The sequence below is a fragment of the Sardina pilchardus genome, chromosome 14, assembly GCF_963854185.1.
Source record: "Sardina pilchardus chromosome 14, fSarPil1.1, whole genome shotgun sequence".
Taxonomy (NCBI): domain Eukaryota; kingdom Metazoa; phylum Chordata; class Actinopteri; order Clupeiformes; family Clupeidae; genus Sardina; species Sardina pilchardus.
The window spans coordinates 11,318,309-11,341,490 of record NC_085007.1 but is presented as its reverse complement, the minus strand read 5'-3'; the positions used below and the strand labels follow the sequence as shown (position 1 = coordinate 11,341,490).

The window sequence follows — 23,182 nt, the reverse complement described above, 5'->3', positions numbered from 1 at the left end:
AGAGAGGTAGTGGATCAGCGGTCGCAAGATGAGGCATCAACATTTTGATCTGACACTACACAGACTGTGGGCAAATTAAAATGTATATATAATCATAATTCATACGCACAATTATTTTATTTATTGTCTTTATTTTTAAAAATAGATTAATAATCCTCTAGTTGTGGGAAATGTAAGGAAATTAAATGTTAAATGGAGATTTTGACCTCACTAGCATGGCTCATCTAAAGTAATCTTGGCATCTGAAGGACCAAGCAATTAACGTCATTTCCTGGAGAAGGCGGTGTAGTCACGTGATTAGGGATACGCGCTCTGCTTCTCGAATCCGTTTAGTTAAAAAATATGATTAGTAGGAAGGTTTACTTCGATTTAACTAAAGTCGCTGCACAATGCCTTCTATACAAACGCTTCATAGTTCGTCAAAGGCGAAAAAGAAACGGAATTTGGCTCAGGGAATCTTCTGATTTGAACGCAGTGTCACGTGACTCACACGCGATTTTTGCCGTTTGGTAAAGATGGCGGCGGGTAGTTAGCAAACAAGCGTAGACAAGGAGGAACATCCTCAATACAGCAGAGACAAGTGGGAGCCCCGAACACCGCCAAGTGAGCTTCTTGATTGTATTTCATTTTTTGACAAGTCAAAGAGGCTTTTTAAATGTAGTGATCAGTTCAGGAACGCGAATCAGTAGTTTTCGTGCCCCTAATGGTTTGTTTTCATCTCCTTATTGCTGCTCCTTAATGTTAGCAAGCGCTAAGTTTAGCAGTTTGTAGCATAACGTTAGCCCTCAAGAGGTGACTGGGCACATCATTAGGATGTGTTGAATTTGCTTGATTTAAAGACATTTTTTAGTATAAGCTTTTTCTTGGCTCGTATTAGACTGGATATGTGAATAGTGGTTTCTCAGCAGTACATGTCTGTTATGCTCCTAAAGCCAACCGCTCTCACTGTCTTTTGACGTGTTTACTAAGTTTGACAACTATCATAAATATAGCATGTGTCAACCTAGTTAATAGTTTAGATTGACCAACAGTTGCCAGTAACGTCTATTAACAGAAAATGGATTAACACGTTTAATAGTTAGCCAGCTAACGTTAGCTGCTCAACCTTTGGTTGGGTGTAACGTTAACGTTACAATATTGATCGTCTCCTTGGCATGCGGAGGTAATTGTTAGGTGATATGACAGTTTCTCTTTGCTGTGTAGTGAGATTCGTTATTTGTTGGTACGTTTAGTTGTATTTAACCTTTCTGCTCACAAAGCAATGGTCAGATACGTAGATAATAACTTCAGAGTAAGTCGTGTAGCTGCTATGTATCCTAGAGACCGGTCACATTGGTGAACCAGGTGGCTAGGACACCTAGCTAATGTCACTGCTTAGGTGGCGAAGTGACTTGTACTAAGTTGGTGTTAGCTGTTATGTGACTTGTTTGTGTCCTGAAGCAGGAAACAGCCAGTTGCTTAGGTTGTTTGACGCTTGCTTTGTAAGTGATTTACCTAGCTAACTGTTCTTCTGCCCTTTGACATGGCCCGTTGCGCGCACAGACGTTTTGCATAGCCACCATGGTTGCATTCAACATCTTTAGGCTATGGTTAGCCCAGCTATCTCTGTAGGTTGCTAGCCAGCTGCGTCAGACCAGGAAGTACTGCAGCTAGCTGCAAACACGTGCTCAGATATGTGGTATGTTTCAGTGATGTTTCAGTATGTCAACTAATGCCACACTGGTGTTGATGTTGACCTGAGTGTCCCAGTGTAAGTTCACATGATTAGTTAGGTTGTTCTTGAGTGAGTAGCGTGTTGCCAGCTACTTTGTATCTGACTTTCCGCCGTACTCATTTAGCAAAATAAAACATGGTGTGGATCAGAAACAAATTAGTGAACTGATAACTTTTCAACTAGCATTTTCACTGATTGATCAGCCTCAGATCTGTGAGGATTTTAACTCGAAACAGACCAGACGAGAAGTAGCATGTCGCAGGTAAAATATGCACTCTTTCTAATACAGAACATGATTAGTTCTGTGGCTACGACTAGCGAACAGTTCGATTAGCATATCGGCTTCTTTAAACATGTTTATTTCACTCTAAAACATCACTTCAACGTTTAGATATACGTTTGTGCTGCTGCTGCTTGGCTCAGAAATATGTTTTTCTGTGTGTGTGTGTGTGTGTGTGTGTGTGTGTGTGTGTGTGTGTGTTTTAGTTTAAGCATGTGCGCAGCATGGTCGAGGAGTGAAACACGCCAGCCTTGTGTGTGTCTGTGTGTGTGTGTGTGTGTCACTTGGCCTTGTGTTTGGGACCATGTGCTGTGCTTCTTGAGGGAGGCAGGAGGGAAACGTTTGTGTGTTCTCATGTGCTGGTTCTTGTGTTTTCAGATGATGGATCCTGGACAGGATTTGCTTTTGGCGGCCCTGAGCGAAAGTGGAATCTGCCCAAATGACCTTTTTGACCTCGACCCACAGGACACTGCTCCACCTCCTGTGCCTCAACAGGTATGGAGTGATGATGATGCCAATGACCGCAATTTACAGAGAAAAAACATGCGCCTATGTGGTCTTATTTGGAATATGAGAAGCAGAAGTCTACAATACAAGTTAGATAAGAAAATGCTCTGTTGCACAGAGAAAAGGGGTTTCACAAGTATTATTTGACATGTTTTTCATAATAGTTGTCAACTAGTCACTATATATGTACCTGTGCAGTACTTTGACTAACATTACTGCTAGTGCAAGCGTTTAGTAGCAGATCTTTTATCCTTAGATGGTTATCCATATCAGAAGTTTTCTTATTGTACACAACGTGTATGTTGCTGAAGAACAGATGTTGTTTACGGTGAAGTGCTCCATCTCTAGCCCGTTAAGTCCTGAACCATTTTATCCACGGCTAGTTGACTGCTGCCTACAGCACCAACAACTGATATTGATAGGTGCCTAGTTGATGAAACCCTTAATGTAGAGATGTGTTTTGCAGAGGCATTTACTAAATGTACGGTGTCTGTTTTGCATCTACAGTCGGTATCAGTCAGTGCACTGGATGGAGTTAGTCTGGCAGCTGAAGCCGCTGGAATCATGCGGCTGGAGCCTGGTCAATCTCCCACCCCTGTGCCCACCACCACCACAACAATCATCAGAGTAAGAGATGCACTGCCCATTTGTTAAGAAAAATTAAATTCTTGAAATTTTTGAAGCAATTGTTATGGGAGGAGGGATTGGCTAAAAAGAAAAGCAGCCACTGTTACAGCTCTATACTTAAGTGTTGCACTGTAGCTGCCTTTAAGCTCTAACTGTTTGCTGCAGCAACTCAAGCTAGTGTTTGTTTTCGTTTTTGTACCGACAGCACTCTAACCTTGAGAAACTGAGATCTATGTGTAAAATTGCCGAATTTCTTCCGGGTTTGCTTTAGATGGCTCATGCACACCGTTTTGTTAGACATGCAATATTGTAGTAAATAGCGCGTAGCATTTCAAAACTTGCTGATGGACTTCTCACGTCCCCCAAACCTCCACAGCAGAAGCCACAGCCGTCGACCACGACGTTCGTTTTGAACCAGCTCAACCAGCTGCCCTCGCTCGGCACCATCGTGGTCACCAAGCCTGCCTCGGGCTCCAGCGGCCGGCAGACCATCACGGTGACGAAGGTGGTGCACGCGCGCGGCATGAGCCCCGCCGCCGTGATGGCGTCCTCGTCGCCCGTGTGCTCGGTGGTGCCGCCCGGCCGCGAGCAGGTGAAGCTGAAGGACCTGCTGAGGCCCGGAGCCCTGAAGACCAGCAGCCTGGGGGAGCTCATGAAGCTCAAGCCCCCGGCCGACATCGCCCCGCCCGTGGCCACAGCCACAGCTGCCAGTGAGTGAGGTTTTTGCTGTGTGTGTGTGTGTGTTTGTGTTTCAGTTGTTGTGTATTGCATTATGAATTTGTCTGTGTATGTGTTTCCTCTTTCAACTGCTGGATTATGAATTGGCGCGTGTGTGTCCTCTTTCAATGGCTGGGTTATGAATTGGTGTCTGTGTGTGTGTTTCTCCTTACAACTGCTGATAACCTTTTGTAGGGCCTCTGATAAGCAGCAGAATTGAATTGTTTCTTCCTTTGTTTGAGTGTCTGGAATGCAGTGTTTTAATGGCTCTATCGGGCCTCCTCGATGTTATTGTGATCTTCTCTCAACAAAGTGGAATGATTTTCCCTCTTGCAGAAATAATTGTGGTCTCTTCCAAGATGATGAGTAGAGCAGGTATCAGTAGTTTCTTCTCCTAACGCATTGAACGGGTTCTGGTGGAGGGTTCTGTTCTGTTCTGTTGTCTGGTGGCTGGATTTTAAGTGCTAGCACTTGTCGGCTGTTTTAATTTTTTTGGGGAGGGGGACTCGTTTACTGGTGCTCTCATTAAGCTCTTCTTCCCACAGCGGAGTTGAACAATGGCGTGAAGAAGGAGGTGACAAGCAAAGACGTGGCCAGAATCTGGGTGAACGAAGACCTGAAGATGCGAAGTTTTTCCCCCACTAACGTACGTTTCTCTGCCTGTGGTTACCGACTACGGTGCTGTTCATCTCAATACATCTCAAGTACTGCTAAAAAAGTTCATGAGTTAACCATACTCAAGCTTGCTGTAGAGTGCTGAATAACATCTTTCACTTTTTTCTTTTTATAATAAGCTTCACATCTGTAGCTATCATTCCTTTTGAGTGTTGTTTCATCTAAGTTGTTTTTTTTCCCCATCTGTGTGTCTCTAGATACCACACATTAAAGAGGAAGAGGAACCAGAGGAAGAGGAAGAAGAGGAGATGGGCCACGCGGAGACGTACGCGGAGTACATGCCAATGAAACGTGAGCGCACTCCACACATGCATTCTGCAGGGTATTTTTAGTCACGAGTGGGCTTTTTAGTTGACATTCAGCCCTCCGATGGGTGCTCCACGGGTCTGTCAGAGTCAAGTTTTGGAAGAAACTGGCAGCTTCTGCTAGAGAAGCTATGAGGAAATGAAGAAGTCTGATATTACAGTGGCTTCTGGAGCTAGGAAAGTGATATCTTAGGGTGCAATCTTAATCAAAAGTGGGTGTGGGGTGGTGGTGGGGGGGATGGTTGTTGTGGCTCAAGCAGGTTGCAGCATCCATACCATATTCTGGTCTAAGTGCGGAGAACAAGGTTCCTACCCTTGGCCTTTTGTTCATCCTAGCCCATCTCTTTTTGCTCTCTGTCACACTCACGCTGTCCTGTCAACCTGAAGACAAAGCCACAGAAATGTTCAAAAAGAGAAATCTGTCAGTGCATGATAGAATGTCCTCTGTTTTCTTCCTCCCGCAGTAAAGACGGGCCTGCGGCACCCTGACCCGGTGGTGGAGACCAGCTCGCTGTCCAGCGTGAACCCGCCAGACGTGTGGTACCGCATGGCCGTCCCCGAGGAGATCATCGACCGCGGCTGGCTTTCTGCCCTGCAGCTAGAGGCAATCACCTACGCCAGCCAGGTAAGACAAGAACCTTACACCGCCCAGGTGCTGTTACCGGGAATAGTCCACAGTCAGTTCGCTGTCATGCAGACAGTTAAACATGACCCATGTAAATGCCCATCCTGCATGTGTTACAGCAGTAGTGACAAGGTCAGACAACTGAACTGATCACTTGCCATCATCTGGTAGAAAATCTAAATATTCCTGTATTTTTGAGATCGGTTGGTTTTGATGGTTTTGCTACGGAGGATGTTTTGTCTTGTAGCCGTAGCAGATCCAACTGTCTAACCTAATGTAAAATTGATTTGACTGTGTAGGACTGGTTTGTGATGTGCGTGTGTGTTTTGGGCTCTGCCGTCAACAGCAACACGAGACATTCCTTCCCAACCAAGACCGAGCGGCCTATCTGATTGGGGACGGCGCTGGAGTGGGCAAAGGCCGAACCATCGCTGGAATCATTTACGAGAACTACCTACTGGGGAGGAAACGATCCCTCTGGTAAGAACCCTGGGATATATTTTGGTGATCAGAAACGGATGGTCAGAGGCTTGTGAAGGTTATAGACATTGAAGATGTGGCCAATCAACATTCTCAAAATTAATGGCGCGATTATGTGGTCAAACGCTAGGAGCATGGCACAAAAAGGTTGTTCTTTTGTTTCTTAATCAGCCATGGGTATGTGTTGGGCGTGACATCCTTTAAACCAATGAGAATGACGTCTCATTCCCTTTAACAGCAAGCAGATCATCAGTGCATCAGTAATTTTGATAGTCAGTGGCGCATTTGAAGGAGTTTGCTTGCACGTGAGACCGTATGGAACAAGGATTCCACTGAACCTTGCTTTACTAAAACCTGTTTGTGCCTACATGCATCTGCACTTGTCTATCATTTGAACTCGGGCGAAAGTGAAACTAACTTCACTGTCTCATTGTCAAACGACAACGACAACGACAAAACAGTTCTGCACAGTTAACTACTTTCATTATTGACTGACAAGGGCATTGTCATTGAAAACACAGCCTGAAAAGACACTGACCCCAATAATAAATGACTGAATAAAATTTCTAAGGACACTTATCATGCAGAGGAGTTGCTGCTTACATCTCGTGCCGGTGCATCTTCATCTGTGCTTTATATGCGCTTTTGGCTATAGACCAGTGTTGTATGGATTTTTAGAGGGTGTAAGATGGCGATTTGTTTGATCACATGCCAGACCACAACCCTGGGTGCAAATAAATTAATTAAAGTGAAGCGCATGGTGCAAAATCTGCTACTGACTGGGTGTAAGATAAGAATAAGTTTTGTGTCACACTTTGTGCTGTTTCTGATTGCCAAAATATTGCCCACAGTGTTGCTGTTTACTTTTCTACTGCCTTACCGATGTCTTGGGAAATTTGGTTTATTTACAAAGCTGTGCCCTCTTGGTTTATGTCGCACTCTTTAGGTTCAGTGTCTCCAACGACCTCAAGTATGATGCCGAGAGAGATCTGCGGGACATCGGTGCCAAGAACATTCAAGTCCACTCACTGAACAAGGTGAAAAGAGCAGCCATGAGCGTTACAGTAGCCGTAAGGGAGCTGTGTCCACATCTATATACTATGAATAGACAGTTCCTAATAAATGCAATCAATGGGAGAAGTTTGACCCTTGAGGCTTTATTCTTTGATGAGACATGAAGGTCAGAAAGAATGTGGCATTACTAAAGGGTTTCCATTTTGTTTCTTTTTGGAACATGAACTCTTTGTTCCTGATTCTTGCCTGTGCCGAGGACCCGGAGTCCAATTGGGTGTTGAAAATGCTTTCCTTTCTCTAAGTCTTAACACTTCACCAGTTGCTGCTCGTGACTCATGTTCCGACCCACTCATCACAGCTCCTGCTCTCACTCCCACACATGCCTACACCACTGACTTATTTATTTGTGTTTTTTGTCCGTTTTCTTTTTCCAGTTTAAATACGGGAAGATCTCCTCGAAGCACAACGGTAGCGTTAAGAAAGGAGTGATCTTTGCCACCTACTCGTCCCTCATCGGAGAGAGCCAGTCGGGAGGGAAGTACAAGACCCGATTTAAGCAGCTACTGCACTGGTGTGGGGATGACTTTGACGGAGTTGTATCCTTTCAATCAGTAAACACACTGGGCTGTAGGGAAGTAACACCTGTGCAATAAACAAAGGAAGCGCCTAATCTTTCTGTATGTGTAACCCCCCCTCCATAAAAATGATTTCTTCCAGGATTTCCCTTGAGGAGTCCATGCCTAGATATGTTTGTTTAGCTGTTTCGTAACATGCCTGTCTGGTGCACTTTAATCAGTGTTGTCTAGCTTTGCCAAAAGCATGCATTGCTGCACAGATATTTGAAAGCTGTCAAATCTAAAGGTTACCATAACGTTCTAGTTATGATGAAAATTAGGTTAATGTAAGATTTGCTCTCTTTGCATCGGGCATGAATTAATAAATATTGATGTTTGACTTCCTGTTTAATGGGAGACCTGAGTCCTGAGGAACATGTCATTAACATTTAGGTCATCACTATCATGTTTGCATTTGTGGGTTCTTCCCTTGACTGTTCCTGTCAGATTGTATTTGATGAGTGTCACAAAGCCAAAAATGTTTGTCCGATTGGGTCTTCAAAACCCACAAAGACCGGTTTGGCTGTGCTGGAGCTACAGAACAAATTGCCCAAAGCCCGGGTGGTCTATGCCAGCGCCACAGGTAAAGTGACATGCAGAAATGGCACATCAGAATGGTGGGGGAAAAAAGCACCCACACACTTCACAACTTTGTGCTCATTTGCAAATAGTTCCCAGTCCTGTTTGCTTTTTGAGTAATTTGGTTATCTGCGTTCTAGGTGCATCGGAGCCACGGAACATGGCCTACATGAACCGCCTTGGGATTTGGGGTGAAGGAACGCCCTTCAGGGAGTTCACCAACTTCATTCAGGCGGTGGAGAGACGGTATGTGGCTCTCGGTCTGCAGTAACAGCTTCAGGCCAATCTTAAGCACGTAGATTGGGTGTGTCAGGGAAATTAGCAGGAATCTGTTTTTCCTGAAAGTTGTGTTCTAATTCTGCCTATAGTGCTTTACATTTATTAATTTAGCAGACACTTTTTCCAAAGCCACTGGCATATGTCAATTAAGCTTTGCTTAATGCACCTTTGTGTATGAGGGGAAGGAGTCATTGTTCTTTACCATAGTTTATATGTGTATGTGTTTATATGTTGAAGTGCTCATTTGAATATATTGGTTTTCGATCTATTCAATCCTCAGGGGTGTGGGAGCCATGGAGATTGTTGCCATGGATATGAAGTTGAGAGGGATGTACATTGCACGGCAGCTGAGCTTTCAGGGTGTGACGTTTAAAATCGAAGAAGTCCCCTTATCTAACGACTACATCAAGATGTACAACAAGGCAGTACGGCTGGTATGTACAGATGTTTAATGCCCTTTCGTTAATCCAACACATAATGCCGTAGGGTGTCCCTCAATGCCCCCACGTGAACAGTTTAGAGATGTATGAATAGCCCACGTAATGAGGTTGACCACTGCTATAGAGAGCAGAGTTCATGTGATTGTCATATCCTGTGTGCACTTTTTATCACCTCTTATCAGTGAGGTCACTGTCACTCTGTGATAAAAGTACCTGTCTGTCAGCCCCCCGCCACACTAGAGATTATGTTTGTTTTGTAGGTAGTTGATTGTGTTCGAGCAGAAGAATTGGGTATATGTGTTCTTCCTATGATGGTGTGTGTGTGTGTGTGTGTGTGTGGTGATTGGCATTGCTGTTCATTTCAGAAGGTTTATCAATTTACATGTAGCTGACGCTTTAATCCAAGGAATGAAGGTACAGTGCCACGTGGATTATTATTCGATAGAATACTACTTACTCAAGTGTTTCTTTCCTCTCTGCGTGTCTCAGTGGGTAAGCGCCCGAGAGAAGTTCCAGGCGGCGGCCAACCTGATGGACGCGGAGCAGCGCATGAAGAAGTCCATGTGGGGCCAGTTCTGGTCAGCGCACCAACGCTTCTTCAAATACCTGTGCATCGCCTCCAAGGTGCGCCGAGTCGTGCAGCTCGCCCGAGAGGAGGTCAAGAACGGAAAGGTGAGGGTCCTGTTGAATGGGTGAACGCACATGCCAGCGGACATGTGGGACTTTGTGATGGTGGTTTAAACAGAAACGGGGCCTTGCCGTGCATCTTATTTAAAACTTTACAACTGATTTAATTTTAGAATTAAAGACAAGTGACAGCATTTTTTTCCATTTTTCTTTCCTCATTTTAGAATTTTTCTTTTTCTTTTTCTTTGTGATTTGTGATGAACTTTATAGTTTATGAAAATACTTAACCTCCTTCATATGTTGTTGGGTATCGGATAGAAGACAGATCACAAATCTTGCGGTGACGTTTTAATACCTGAGGCAATTTTGAAGAATCTCTATGCAACATTGGCTAACCTATAAGCTAAGCTTTCAGGAAGACAGGAAGGTGGAAGGTGTGTGTGTGTGGAGTTAAAACGACTGGTTAATCGTTGTGCCTCTGCTCCTCCACAGTGTGTTGTGATCGGTCTCCAGTCGACAGGAGAGGCCAGGACGCTGGAGGCCCTGGAGGAAGGAGGTGGAGAGCTCAACGACTTTGTGTCCACCGCTAAGTGAGTGCCCTCACTGCCTCTCCAACGCTACTCGTCATACTTTAGCTGAACTGAACTGAACTCCTGACTTGACGTTAAGACGGAGTTCTTGGATATACTGTGATTGCATGTGCAAACAGAACACCACCTTATTGCGAAACCTATGAGGAATTAACTAGAGAAAACAATCGCAATAATGAGCTCAGCACCTTAATCTCAGTTAGTCTGGCTGCTGAATCATTCAGGCAGTAGATGTAAAGTTTTTAAATCCGCACTCAACAATACCTTAAACACTTTTTTAAAATCTCCCCACGCATTTTTCGGCCCAGGCGCCTTCTTCAGCCTACAGTAGCGCAGTCCTTGAATTATCAGGGTGTGGTACAACATTCATTGCAAAAAAAGAAGTAGAAGTCAAATTGTATAGCTTCATAAAACTCTCTAAGCTCTAACCGCTGGACATGAGGTGAATGAATGTAATGTGTGTATGAATGAACTGCTGGTTAAGTATGATATAAATGGATTAAGAAAATCAGATGGGAGTCATTAGAACAACCACTACAGGTCCATAATGGAGAGCTGTAATGGGGGGTCCTGTATTAGCTACGTCCATTCATTCTCTGTGGCTGTTTCCTGGCAGGGGTGTGTTTCAGTCTCTGGTGGAGAAGCACTTTCCTGCCCCTGACAGACAGAAGCTCTTCAGCCTGCTGGGTATCGATCTGCCCTCCAAGAAACCCGTCGCCGCAGCAAACAACAACGCCCAGGACCAGAAGGGCACCAAGAGAAAAGGTGTGTGTCATGGTCTTGTTACTGTCACTTGTACGTGGTTCTTGGGACCCTGCAAAGCAGAGGCTTTAGGGTTAAGAGGTTTTAGACCAAGGTTATTGATTGTGTCCTGAAGGTTTTCAAGGTCACCTGAGCACACCAACTATTAGCCGCGGCTTATACATCGATTCTGCAACATTTCTTCAGCTGTGAGGTTAATACACGGGGAAGTTAATATGGTATTAATAGGGTTTAGTTTCTTTTAACTTGCATAAAGCATTGTCCTGCATCTTATATACAATGTGGCTGATACACAGGAAATTACAGTACACAAACTGAAGTTTGGCTTGTCGGTGAGGATTGGTGGAAGTAAGGGTGATTTACAGTAGCTACTAGCTAGTGATTGCTTGATGAGAAAGATGCAGTGAAGCGCCTTACTACTAACATGCTAATACACAAACCGATATGCGGTCTGCTGATGGGCTGTACCCTGAAAATGTATTGCTTATAGACAATGTAGGAGTTGGTATCAGTTATGGTGTTAACCAGAGCAGTATTGTCCATACGCCATGTGCATGCTAATGGTTTAGTTTATTAGCTGGTCAGTTTATTAGGCGTGTGCAGTGGCTGATGGGAGATTGTTTTCCCCCCGTCCTCCTTCACAGGTCAGGAGATCAAGAAGGAGACCAAGAGGAAGCGGCGGACAGGAGGGCTGTCTGGAAGCAGCTCCGAAGAGAGCCAATCGGACGAGTCGGACCAGGACGCCGAGAGTGACGACAGCTTCAAGTCGGTCAGCTCCGGCGAGGAGGAAGACGACTTCAACCCCTTCAGGGACGAGTCCAGCGAGGATGACGAGGGTGGTGAGTAATTAACCGCGAAAGAGTCGGAAGAGGACGAGTCTCAACGGGACTAAGAAATAAGAATGAACAACTACGATTTCTCACACACACCATTGGTCTCCCCAGATCCCTGGCTCATTCGGAAAGACTCCAAGAAAGGCAAAGAGAAGAAGGGGAAGAAGAAGAAGAAGAGCATCGACCCGGACTCCATTCAGAGTGCCTTGCTGGCGTCTGGTCTGGGCTCCACCAGGCCCGCCTTCACCACGCCCGTCGCCAAAGTGCCCACCGCCGTCACCCCAGCAGGTTGGTTGATGTGGCCCTCGGCATCAGGATCACTTCTCTTCGCATTTGTTAAACAACTATAGCCGCTTAAGGCATCGTGGTATTTGTGTGCTAGTCCGGTACTGCAAAAGGGAGTTTGGATCTAAAACTGTGAGAGGTGCCAGTTTGGCTTTGAAAGGACATCCGGTTCTTCAGGGTTTTGTAGGTTAGGTAGCAAAAGCAGAACAATGCGGATGAACGTGTATTGTAGCCATTAAGATGAATTGATGAATTGATGAATTTATACATACTAGATAAATGAACGAGACGTAATGATTGAATTTGGGATGGGTCAGGATTAGGAATGGAAAGAGATACATAGGGCTGCCCAATTAATTGACCTTAATCACGTGACCAATGATCACGATTTTGGCTTTCCATGATCAATTATGCATGATAAAGCTATATTAAAAAGTATGTGATCCACCTATAAAAGGTTCTGCTACAAAACAAATCAAGCACTCCTTAAACCTGTCTGACCATGATGTGCCTGTATGTAGCCTATGACTGCTGTTAACTGCACTGTACAGTTCCCTTGAAGCACTGTGGACGAAAAGAGCTTTGCGATCGCCACCTTTCACTTGCAGTCTTCCCAAATATTAGCTAAGTAGCACGTACAAAGAATGTCGCAGCCAAGTTTACAGTATATTTGCAGTCCTTTAACTGAGTAAATGTGGGGCCAGAGTTTGGGTCAGCCAGATAGCAAATCCAATATGTTTAGGGAAAACTGTTTTTGTCTAGAATTTGAATGCGTAATCATGAATAAAACATCATTTTGGCCAATCGTGGAATCGTTAATCGTGCAGCCCTAGAAATACGGAGGGAATGTGAGAAAGCGGCAGTTGTTGGATAGTTAGTGGCACGGCAGATCGACTGGACGTTTGTGTTTGAGATCTCCTTCATGCTCGTGGTGCTGATATCTAACTGGCTGCTCGTCTCCTTGACCAGCTAAGGCGGATAGTGATGGCTGCATGACCAGCCAGGACGCGGTGGAGGACGCCCAGCAGATGAAGCGCCACCTGCTGGAGGAGCTGGAGAAGCTCTCGGAGCAGCTGCCCCCCAACACGCTGGACGAGCTCATCGACGAGCTCGGGGGCCCTGAGAATGTGGCTGAGGTCAGTGGGATTTGGACACACACACACACACACCCTAAAACTCAAAGCATGCCCTCAACAATTTTACACACACACGCGCAAAAACACCAAGCATGCCCTCAGCAATTTGGTTTGATGTTTCGTGTACAGTGACTGTAGCAGTAGTTACCATTCATAGCACTTTTAAATCTCTATCTGTACAGGCAGAGTGGTTGAGTTTGCATGCAGTACTGTTTGTGAGTGTCTTTGTGCATTGGTGCTCTGTAGATGACGGGACGCAAAGGCCGGGTTGTCAGTAATGATGACGGCAGCATATCCTACGAGTCCCGCTCGGAGCTGGATGTTCCCGTAGAGATCCTCAACCTGACAGAGAAACAACGCTTCATGGATGGAGAGAAGGTAGGCAACTGACCTTTTGGGACCTGTTTGTGATTGTGTCACAATTATATGCACACAACACTTTCTGATTTATCAGGTATCTTTCTGAAGCAAAATGTGTAGTGAGCTCTTTGTAGAACAGTAAGAGGTTGAATAATAGTAAAAAAAAAGTTACTTACCCTGAGAAAAATATAGAAAAAAGATTGTTATGATGCCTATCTCATAGCACACATCTTGAAACATAATGTAATGTGCATACCATTGACATAATATGCCAGTATTCATCTGACATGATTCCTCCCTGTCCCTACTGATGATCCCATGGTGTTGAACTAGCGAGTGAAAACCCTGCTTGTCTTCGCAGAACATTGCCATAATCTCGGAGGCGGCCAGCTCGGGTATCTCCCTGCAGGCGGACCGCAGGGTGAAGAACCAGCGCAGGAGGGTGCACATGACCCTGGAGCTGCCCTGGAGTGCAGACCGAGCCATCCAGCAGTTCGGTAAGCTGTGGTCTGGGCACCGGCTCCTTTTCACTTGGGCTTTTAATAAAACTGCTAGATAGTTAGATAGATAGATAGATACTTTATTGATCCCCAAGGGGAAATTCAATTCTGACCTTTGTGTTAGTTTTAAAGTCATATTCGTCGGAGTGTAAGATTAGTTTTCGGAGACTGGTCTAATTTTTTTCAATTATGTGCCGCTATCACATCTGGTGTAGCCAGGTTCATTGGTTACAATGGAAGCTAGCATACACACTCTAAACAGAACACGACCTGTGTAGCCTGCCTGTTAGACTTTTACAAAAACTACTAACCTCCGTGTTGGTTTTGAAGTAATCTCGTTCAGTATTGTCTGAGGTGTGGCTCAGGGCTTACAGTTCTCAGGCCCTGTGCCAGAATGCAGGCGTGACACACATACTGTATGTACTGTATGTCTAATGGCTGAGAACATTTCTGATCATTCCCGGCAGTAATCCAGTCCGGCAGGAATTTGTCCTGTGTGCTGTCCATTTCAGCCAAGTCCCAGGTTTGTGCATTCGTCTCACTCCCTCTGTCTTTGCTCTGCTTCTTCTCTTAGGCCGGACACACAGATCCAATCAGGTCACAGCACCGGAGTACGTGTTCCTCATCTCTGAGCTGGCAGGAGAACAGAGATTCGCCTCGATTGTTGCCAAAAGACTGGAAAGCTTGGTGAGTCTTTATTGTAGTTGGTCTGCTCAGTGCGTACGGGTAGGGTTGCACATTTTTCAAAGTTGGAAGTTAATTCCATTGGAATTAACGGGAATACACTGGAAATGTTTTTTAGGTAGGTGTGTCGTTATCTTTATAATTATTTTATTTGTTTTACCATTTTGTGGGATACTCACTGGACAAATGATAGTCAGTCAGTGTTCCAATCTATCAGATTTTGTTGAGTGGCGTAACTTGAAGTTCAGTGGTTTTTGTTATGTTGCTCTAGCGATTTAATGTGGCTAGCCAACATCAGACTTGATACAGTAGACCGCTGATGTTAAGCTTAGCACGCCAGTGAACCATAGGTATAGAATAGGATTACATCTAGCATGCTAGATAGAATTTCAAGCTAAGCGAAAAAACAAACTAAGTCGTATTGCTTATTATAAGATAAAATGTTTATATTAAAGTTTGTATACGAAGCGGCTTGTATGAATTGCCCAAAATTCCCAGTTTCCCCAAAATGTTGCCTGCCATTGCTTCACATGCTTTCACCCATTTTGCATTGTACAAACCTCATTGTCTGTTGAATAGGGGGCTCTGACGCACGGCGACCGAAGAGCAACAGAGACGCGAGACTTGAGTCGCTTCAACTTTGACAACAAAGTGAGTTTGTGATGTTTGACTGCTGTATTGAGTTTGAGGAAGTCGACTCCTTGAACCCCCCCATTCTGACCTCTTTGTCCTCCACAGTATGGAAGAAATGCGCTGGAAATAGTCATGAAGTCCATTGTCAATCTGGACTCTCCCCTGGTTTCCCCTCCCTCGGAATTTGAAGGGGATTTCTTTAAAGGTACAGAGAGCAAAAGCTTGTGACCACACTTTAACACACTTTTGCGTCGTTAACCTTAACATGAGTGCTTTTGTAACATTCCTCACATTTCCTTCTGCAGAAATCCGCAATGGCTTAATAGGCGTTGGCCTGATCAATGTCGAGGACCGGTCGGGAATCCTTACGTTGGACAAAGGTTAGAGGAGTTTCCATGTCATGAACAAATAAACCTTAATACTTAAACTGCTTAATGTCGACATCAGCCATAGAAAATCCCACATCAGCCAACTTCTACTGTCTAGTGTGTCCTTGTAGTCAGTCGCCTTTTTGGGAATGTAAAACTGATGGGTCATCCTGTCAATTTCTTTTATCCTGAGGCTTTGGTTATTATTATTTATTTTTTAATCAAAGCAAAAAGTTGTATTTACTGTATTGAGTTGATAGTAATAGTTTTTTCATGTTGCACGAAAGTTTCATGTGTGCTTGTATACTGTACATGTGCTGACAGTATGTATGTCTGTCTGGGTCGGCAGATTATAACAACATTGGGAAGTTCCTTAATCGGATCCTTGGGATGGCAGTCCAACAGCAGAATGCCCTCTTCCAGTACTTTGCTGAAACACTAACAGCCGTCATCCAGAATGCCAAGAAGAATGGACGTTATGACATGGGAATTCTGGGTGCGTTTTTTAATGGAGTCTTCTTGTTTGCCCCTCTGTGTTGTAGAGCATCTCTGCTCTTGGGGAAATTCAGCGGTGCTCAGTGTTGTTCTGGTTCATCTCTACAGATTTGGGCTCAGGGGATGAGAAGGTGAAGAAAGCGGACACGAGGAAGTTCTTGACCCCTGGATATTCAACCTCAGGTCATGTGGAGTTGTACACTGTGAGTCAGACAATTGAAAGTTCACTCTTGTGATTACATACTCACCAGAATGGTAATGGAGGATGTCTAGTTAAAAAATTGCATTGTAGTGTAATCATACGCATAAATATAGCTTCAGTATTTGGATCCTTGATGTAAATCTGATCATGGTTAAATGGCACTTCTGCAAAAAGGAAAGAATTTGGAGCCTTTTATGGGCCCAATAGCTCATGTTCAAAGGACAACCCATTTTTAGTGGTCTTCGATATCTTTTCATTGGTTTAGAGTTGTAAACACCTATATCCGTAATGAAGGAACACATGGTTCTTCTAGCTATAAAAAGGTTTCTGAAAAACCTCATGAATGTGGTGTTTTGTTGGAGTTATGTGGTTGTTGGCTGGCTTCTCACCTGGATGATCTGGTTTTCACAGGTGAGCGTAGAGAGGGGGATGTCATGGGAAGATGCCACCCATATATGGGCAGAACACAATGGTGCTGATGATGGCTTCTATGTGCAGGTAAGAAGGAGTTTTTTATTAATTTCATGATTTTTGTTTAGAGTAGCACAGTAGACTGCCAGTGGTCCTGGTCAAAATAAATGCACTACACAAGCGTAATGTTACATATCTAAAGATTGTCAAAGAATGAGGATCTGATGTCACATATCTGACTTGTTACTGTTTGACTCTTGATATTTCCCTCATGGGTTTATAGGTGAGGAACAATAAGAAAACTGCCCTTTTGGTCACGGAGGTCAATACCAAGAAGAGGCTGTTTCTGGTTTACAGACCAAATACAGGGAAACAATTGAAACAAGAGAGTTATGCTGACATCCGGAAAAAGTGTAAAAAGGTAAACATTGCCCCATATGTAGATAAGAATGCTCAATATAGACAAGGCAAAATTGGATTCAAGTTGTGTCATCACATTTGACAAATGAAATAGAATTGCTGGGTAATGTTTCAGAATTGTTTTTTTTTTTGCCTTTTGTTCTGTGAAGTGATCGAGGTTTAAATGTTTGATTTTGATCTGTCAGGTCCTGTCCGATGATGCCAAGCAACACTGGATAGATCAGTACAACTCCTCCGCAGAAATCTGTGCTCATGCTTTCTGGTATGTTATCATCCAGGCTTTCCACGGGTCATGGAATTTGTGGAATATCATGGAATTTTGATAATGTCAGGAGATTTTATCATATTTAGAAGAAAGTCATCGAATATTAGGGAATTTTGTTGTAGCAGTTTCCAAATATATTTCCATGCAGAATTGGTGTTCTACTGCTTCCTTGAGTGGTAGTGGTTAGCCCAAATTTGTTTTATTCTATTTATTCATCTTCTGCTCTAAACAACAATCAATCATCATAGGTCATGGAAAGCCAGGGGAAAGTCGTGGAATTTTACTTTTGATTTTGAGCGGGAACCCAGATCATCACTCCTGTTCCCCAGACATTAGATAAAATGCCTCGATGCATTGCAACGATGTCTTCAGCTTTCAGTGAACACGATTGTAGTGCCTGAAACACATACTCCCCACATAAAGTATATGTATATGGTGTGATGTATTGGACACAAAGGATTACCAAGGTTATGCCATTACATGACATTATTTTACTGAAGAGGGTACAATCCATACAGATGAAACAAACACTGATAGTTTTGTGACGCAATATAGGATCTGATAAATATATGTATATAGTCTTGAGGCAGGGATGCATTAGGACTTTGATTTTAGTTTATTTACCCCTCCTTGCACTACTGCAACTGTTGCACAAGAATGTCGTTATATTGCAAAGTATATGTGACAATAAAACTTGAAACTGGGACTGTCATTGATTCTGTGACGTGTTGAATGCACGGTGACTCCTCCTCTGCTTGCGTTACAGGCGTGGGAACTGCAAGAAGGCGTCGGCGGGGCTGCAGTGCGAGATCGGGCTGCGCTGCAGGACCTACTTCGTCCTGTGCGGCTCGGTGCTCAGCGTCTGGACCAAAGTAGAGGGCGTGTTGGCCTCCGTCAGCGGAACCAACGTTAAAATGCAGATCGTTCGTTTGAGAACGGAAGACGGGCAGAGAATAGTGGGTGAGTTTATCCCGAGCTAACTTGGATATCACGTGTGCAAATCGGTGAACACAAATTACTTGGCTGTAGGTTACAGCACCTTGGTTTCACTTATGAGAGAGCACAGGTATGAGCTTCATCCCAGCTTTAGATCAGCTGATGTTGTTTATCAGCCTTATGCTGTTTTAATTGATTTGGCGTTGAAGACAAGCGGGGGAGAGTAGTTGGCCGGGAAAACCGGTCAAACAAGTTTTTGAACCAGCATTATGTTTTTATAACTGCCTTTGGTGGTTACTTTGAAGGCAAATGAATCCACTGATGTATGTGTCTAAAGCATTTTTTTTCCCCTTATTTCCCAGGTTTGTTGATCCCAGCCAACTGTGTGTCCCCTTTGACCAACCTCCTGTCGTCGTCGGACCAGTCGCAGCAACTGGCCGTCCAGCAGCAGCAGATGTGGCAGCAGCTGCACCCGCAGAGCCTCAGCCACTCGGCCAACACATAGCCCCCACCTCCCCCCTCGTCCCACTCTCCTTCCTCCTGCAGCCGGCAGGCTCCGGACTTTTACCCTCCTCCTCCTCCTCACCTTTGAACTTTCACCTCTGGCCCCAGTCGGCTCCTAGTGCTGCTGCGGCTGCTGCTGCTGACGCTGTCACTGCTGCTGGAGTGCTTTGTCTCAGTCAGTCAGACAGACAGACAGACCGACCAACAGACAAACCACAGGGTTCTGTTGACTTCTGGGTTCCAAGTGGAAAGAGCAGGAGTAGGTTCCTGACTTGTTCCTTCGCAGGTAGTGTGTATGTGAGCGAGAGAGAGGCCACAAGGAGAGCTGTCCAGACAGTGGCGGTGGTGCTGCCCACGCCGCCGCGACCACCTCCTCCTCCTCCTCCTCCTCCGCCTGTGTGTAACCTTTGAGCTTTTGAACATGTGACCTCTAGCAGGAAGTGGCACCCCCGATGGCCTGCTCCACTGCACCCCCCCCCCCCCCCCCCCCCCACCCCCGTGACACTGACAGGTCCACACTCAGGGGAATCACTACATGAACGTCGTCATCTCTCTCTTCAACGCGGCAAAAGAAGATTGGCCTCGACCCGAGGTGCCCGAAGCACGTGCGCACACTCAAACAAACAATGCCCCCCTTCTTTCCCCCCTCTCTCCATGCCTCTTGCACCTCACTCTTTTTGGGGTCCCTCCTCAGCATGCTACTGGTGAAGAGGGTGGAGGGTAGTAGGAGAGTAGAGCGTGGGCTTGGGGATCGGTCTGGTGTGTGTGTGTGCGCTTCCTCATCGAAGGAAGTGGAGAACTGTGACTCTGCATGGGGGAGAGCTCCTTTTTTATTTCCAGTTTTCCTAGTCGAGGGCCGAGTAGCTTTGATGTGATTGCACTGTGCGGGGTGTGAGGCAGCCAGCCAATCAGCCAGCAAGCCCGCAAGCGAGCGCGAGTCTCTGTTCAAACTGGAACCTCTTCAAAAGCAGGACTCCGATGTGGCGGGCGGCAGTGCGCCTCCCAGTATGGGCGTCAACGCGAGCCAACGTTTTTGTGCGTCAAGGCATCTTCAGTGCGAGCTCCTGTTTCCTTTCTCTTCATTTTCCTTTCCTTCCTTTTCAGAGTGCTGTACAAGTGGACAGGGTAGGGTTCATTTAGGTTGTTTTTTTTTGCTATACCAGTGTGTATAGGTGCATATCTTAAAAGAAAAAAACATGTTTTGCTTAATATTAGATGTTAAAACACTTGAAGGACAATGTCATTTCATCCTTGCACGAGTTGCACTACTGACTGATTTGATGTACAAAGACTATTAAAATGAACAGTGCAAGACTTCTACCTCTTGCAAAAGACCAATAAAACTCCTTGTGGACAAACACTTGATTGAATCTACTTTCTTGTCTCATTTACACTCGTTCAGTAGTCTTGTGGTTAAACTGTACTTTGTTCGATGCCATGTAAGACCTTGCAATTAAACTGTAACAGGCTCTCAACAATGCCACTAACCGGTGTATTCATAACCAGAGGATCACCACTATATCTAGAGATACATTCTCTTTCTCTAAGTAGCTTTGGATTAAAGTGTCTGCTAAATGAATTAACGTAAATATCACTTAATTAGTGGGCATGTGTCTGGGCCTTATCACTCCAACTTGCCCAAAAAGATTACATGGCCATAGGTGTATTATATATTAAATTAAGTCAAGCTATGAACACCTACAGATGGCTTGAGCATGGATAACCCACAGCACCCTGAGCATGTCTGGACAGAAGTTGAAAACTACCCCTCTGCAAATCTGGGCCAATAGTCATATAATGTTTGGAAACTCCTCTTACACCAATGCTACTTGAAACTGTTAACTAAGAATGTATTAATAAAATATGTGTTTCATCTGATTATGCAAACTCATTTTGACCTGTCTTGCATTTTTCCAAGATCAAGATATAAGATTTCTCATGCATGTGCTTAGCACCTTTTTACATTGTTGCACATTTAACAGGGGTATATGCATTAAACATAAAGAATGGTATTTTCGGAAGCGGAATGTGCAGAATGTGTAATTTCACTCAATAATAAATGTACCATTTCACTCAATGAAGTGTCCCTCATCTTTAACATAATCAACAGCAAATAAGATGAAAATGTCATTAAAATGTATTTTTTTATTATTATTATTATTTTAAATAGAGCTTAAGTTTTATAGTTTTTTTTTTTTTATGAAACTTGGGTCCTATCCAAACTTTGGATTGAATGCCATCCCGACTTTCAGGGTTCTTAATGTGTGAAATATCTGATGTATACGTTAAGGCCAATGTGTCCCATTGTGATGGATTGCTCTGGGTGTCAGAGTGAGAAGTGACGGCCATGTTTGCCGGCGCCGCTGCTGTAAACAAAAAGTGTCTCCGAGACAGACGCTTCGTTGAATTTCGGGTCATTTTTATTTCTTCAATTTATAATGTCGTTGGGCATGTCTTACAAACCCAATGTGCACCAACAGATTCCGGGTGCTTCAGGGAACCAAGGTGAGCGAAAAAGTAAGATTCTTTTTTCGTCTACGACGTCTTTTGTCGACCGTAAAAAAATTGCCTCACAAAGAATACCTGGGCAAAGACCCGTTTGTGTAGTTTTGTCCAGTTAGATATATAAGGTCAGATCCTAAGAGCTAGGCTAATTCTTCTCCGCCATTATTACTACTGAAAAAAACCCGTCCTTGGAGTGCGACTGTCGAAAACGTTTCGGTAAGGTGATACAATGTATCCATAGAATATATCGTCGATGTTCGGCCGCGGCTGTAGCGTGGCGGAGGCCATTACTATGTGATAAAGATGTATCCTTTAGCTCCTTAAATCAGCCCCGTTCCGTTGCCTCCATGATTGTCTCCTGGGGTTGGTGATTGATCTGATTCAGACCGGTGCGGCTCTAAGAGGACACCCTGTGTCTGAGCGCAGTACTGCAGCAACTGCGTTGGCACAGCATGATGTCTGTGCACGCCCAGGGCAATAACCAAACTTGAAGTCTTTGTACAAAATCTGTGTTCATTCACTGATAATACTTTGTGTTTTTTGCCTAACCCATTATGTTGTCTTTTCAGTTGGGAACATATCAGTTGGGAACATATCCTCAACATCTAACATGACAACAGTCCAGTCTTTCAGGCCGGTGGTGAATGATTTTGGGCCACCAACCTTGGGCTTCCAACAGGTCTGTCTGTCTGTCTGTCTGTCTGTGTGTCTGTGTCTCTCTCTCTCTCTCTCTCTCTCTCTCTCTCTCTCTCTCTTTCTCTCTCTCTATCTCTCTCTCTCTCTCACACACACACACACACACACACACACACACACACACTGTACACATCTTTAGGGCGTGTAATTTTGTAGTGTAGCTTCAGCCTTTCACTTGGAACTTATTGTTGTGTGTATCTTTAGGGGCCAAATGGAAACCAGGTACCTCAAAACAAATATGCTGAGCTCCTGGCAATCATTGAGGAGCTTGGAAAGGAGATCCGGCCGACGTATGCTGGGAGTAAGACTGCAATGGAAAGACTAAAGCGAGGTAAATATTTACCTCTCTGCCTTGCCTGTTTAACTGTAGCCCTAACAAATACTCACACATTGCAGTACGCACCATGACCTCTGTCACCCACCACTACTTTTATTGCAGAACATCACTGTATGCAAACGTTATTGTATTTATTTATTCATTCATTTATTTGTCTTTTTAGGCATCATCCACGCTAGAGGGTTGGTCCGTGAGTGCCTGGCAGAGACAGAGAGAAATGCAAGGTCTTAGCCGTGGCAAGCTCTCCCCCTCCGCACTGAACGCAGACCTGGTCAATGAGGCACTGCATGCTCAACTCTACAGCGAAGGCTGGAGAATGGCAGGCAGGAGCTCTGAGTATTTTGTTACACAGAAGAGGGACGTCACATGCAGGGATGAGGGGTTTTAGGCTATTGCTCGTAAAAGGCACCTGAAAGCCTGCACTGTATATAGTTATCTTGTCAGAGCCAGTTACACGTAAATACGTTTTGAATTTGAGATAGAAATGTAAAAATGCATGCAATCGGGTAAACACCCTTGATTTAATTGACTGAAAGTGCATGGCCGTGTCAGGGTTAGAGTAGTCAAGAGCATTGATGTGGGACTGAATATGTGTAAGTTTTTTTGATCACAATAAACAATGAAGACTTTGTATGTTATGACATTATACAATGAGTTTGGACAGCCAGTTGCTACACCTGTTGTTTGCGTTTTGTACGTATTTATTACCTTGCGTAATAAAGTGTATTTTCCAATAAAACATTTCATAGTTTGTTTGTATTTTGAATATATGTCCCA

At 44.4% G+C, this 23,182-nt stretch overlaps 2 protein-coding genes across 6 annotated transcripts; both read left to right on the top strand.

Annotated features, from left to right (window-relative positions):
* Nucleotides 1–361: 361 nt before the first annotated feature.
* sbno1 (strawberry notch homolog 1 (Drosophila)) lies at nucleotides 362–20,232 on the top strand. 4 transcript variants are annotated; one of them, XM_062553815.1, is made up of 33 exons: nucleotides 362–603; nucleotides 2,373–2,489; nucleotides 3,009–3,128; nucleotides 3,505–3,838; nucleotides 4,182–4,220; nucleotides 4,391–4,491; nucleotides 4,718–4,811; nucleotides 5,290–5,450; nucleotides 5,797–5,930; nucleotides 6,877–6,967; nucleotides 7,379–7,540; nucleotides 8,006–8,141; nucleotides 8,278–8,383; nucleotides 8,697–8,850; nucleotides 9,346–9,528; nucleotides 9,976–10,073; nucleotides 10,690–10,838; nucleotides 11,480–11,674; nucleotides 11,780–11,956; nucleotides 12,923–13,089; nucleotides 13,336–13,467; nucleotides 13,811–13,946; nucleotides 14,524–14,636; nucleotides 15,213–15,284; nucleotides 15,372–15,471; nucleotides 15,572–15,646; nucleotides 15,984–16,130; nucleotides 16,238–16,332; nucleotides 16,743–16,829; nucleotides 17,026–17,163; nucleotides 17,348–17,424; nucleotides 18,194–18,387; nucleotides 18,726–20,232. In XM_062553815.1, the coding sequence occupies exons 2-33, from the start codon at nucleotides 2,373–2,375 to the stop codon at nucleotides 18,866–18,868; spliced, it is 4,227 nt and encodes a 1,408-aa protein (XP_062409799.1). In that variant the 5' UTR covers nucleotides 362–603; the 3' UTR covers nucleotides 18,869–20,232. The 4 variants fall into 4 exon arrangements, with proteins under 4 accessions (XP_062409799.1, XP_062409798.1, XP_062409797.1 ...); XM_062553814.1 differs by lacking the exon at nucleotides 362–603 and adding an exon at nucleotides 1,784–1,976 and having other exon boundaries at nucleotides 3,508–3,838; XM_062553813.1 differs by lacking the exon at nucleotides 362–603 and adding an exon at nucleotides 1,784–1,976.
* A 990-nt stretch (nucleotides 20,233–21,222) lies between these two features.
* LOC134100570 (cyclin-dependent kinase 2-associated protein 1) lies at nucleotides 21,223–23,164 on the top strand. 2 transcript variants are annotated; one of them, XM_062553827.1, is made up of 4 exons: nucleotides 21,223–21,372; nucleotides 21,942–22,051; nucleotides 22,273–22,399; nucleotides 22,569–23,164. In XM_062553827.1, the coding sequence occupies exons 1-4, from the start codon at nucleotides 21,306–21,308 to the stop codon at nucleotides 22,634–22,636; spliced, it is 372 nt and encodes a 123-aa protein (XP_062409811.1). In that variant the 5' UTR covers nucleotides 21,223–21,305; the 3' UTR covers nucleotides 22,637–23,164. The 2 variants fall into 2 exon arrangements, with proteins under 2 accessions (XP_062409811.1, XP_062409810.1); XM_062553826.1 differs by having other exon boundaries at nucleotides 21,234–21,384.
* Nucleotides 23,165–23,182: the final 18 nt, after the last annotated feature.

What these genes read in the sequence shown, in the direction of transcription:
- sbno1 (XM_062553813.1), top strand. An exon ending in AAGTCCACTCACTGAACAAG is followed by an intron (nt 6,968 to 7,378) that starts GTGAAAAGAGCA and finishes TTCTTTTTCCAG; the next exon opens with TTTAAATACGGGAAGATCTC. An exon ending in ATCTGTGCTCATGCTTTCTG is followed by an intron (nt 17,425 to 18,193) that starts GTATGTTATCAT and finishes CTTGCGTTACAG; the next exon opens with GCGTGGGAACTGCAAGAAGG.
- LOC134100570 (XM_062553826.1), top strand. Translation starts at nt 21,306, where the DNA reads ATGTCGTTGGGCATGTCTTACAAACCCAATGTGCACCAACAGATTCCG. An exon ending in GAACCAAGGTGAGCGAAAAA is followed by an intron (nt 21,385 to 21,941) that starts GTAAGATTCTTT and finishes TTGTCTTTTCAG; the next exon opens with TTGGGAACATATCAGTTGGG. An exon ending in CAACCTTGGGCTTCCAACAG is followed by an intron (nt 22,052 to 22,272) that starts GTCTGTCTGTCT and finishes GTGTATCTTTAG; the next exon opens with GGGCCAAATGGAAACCAGGT.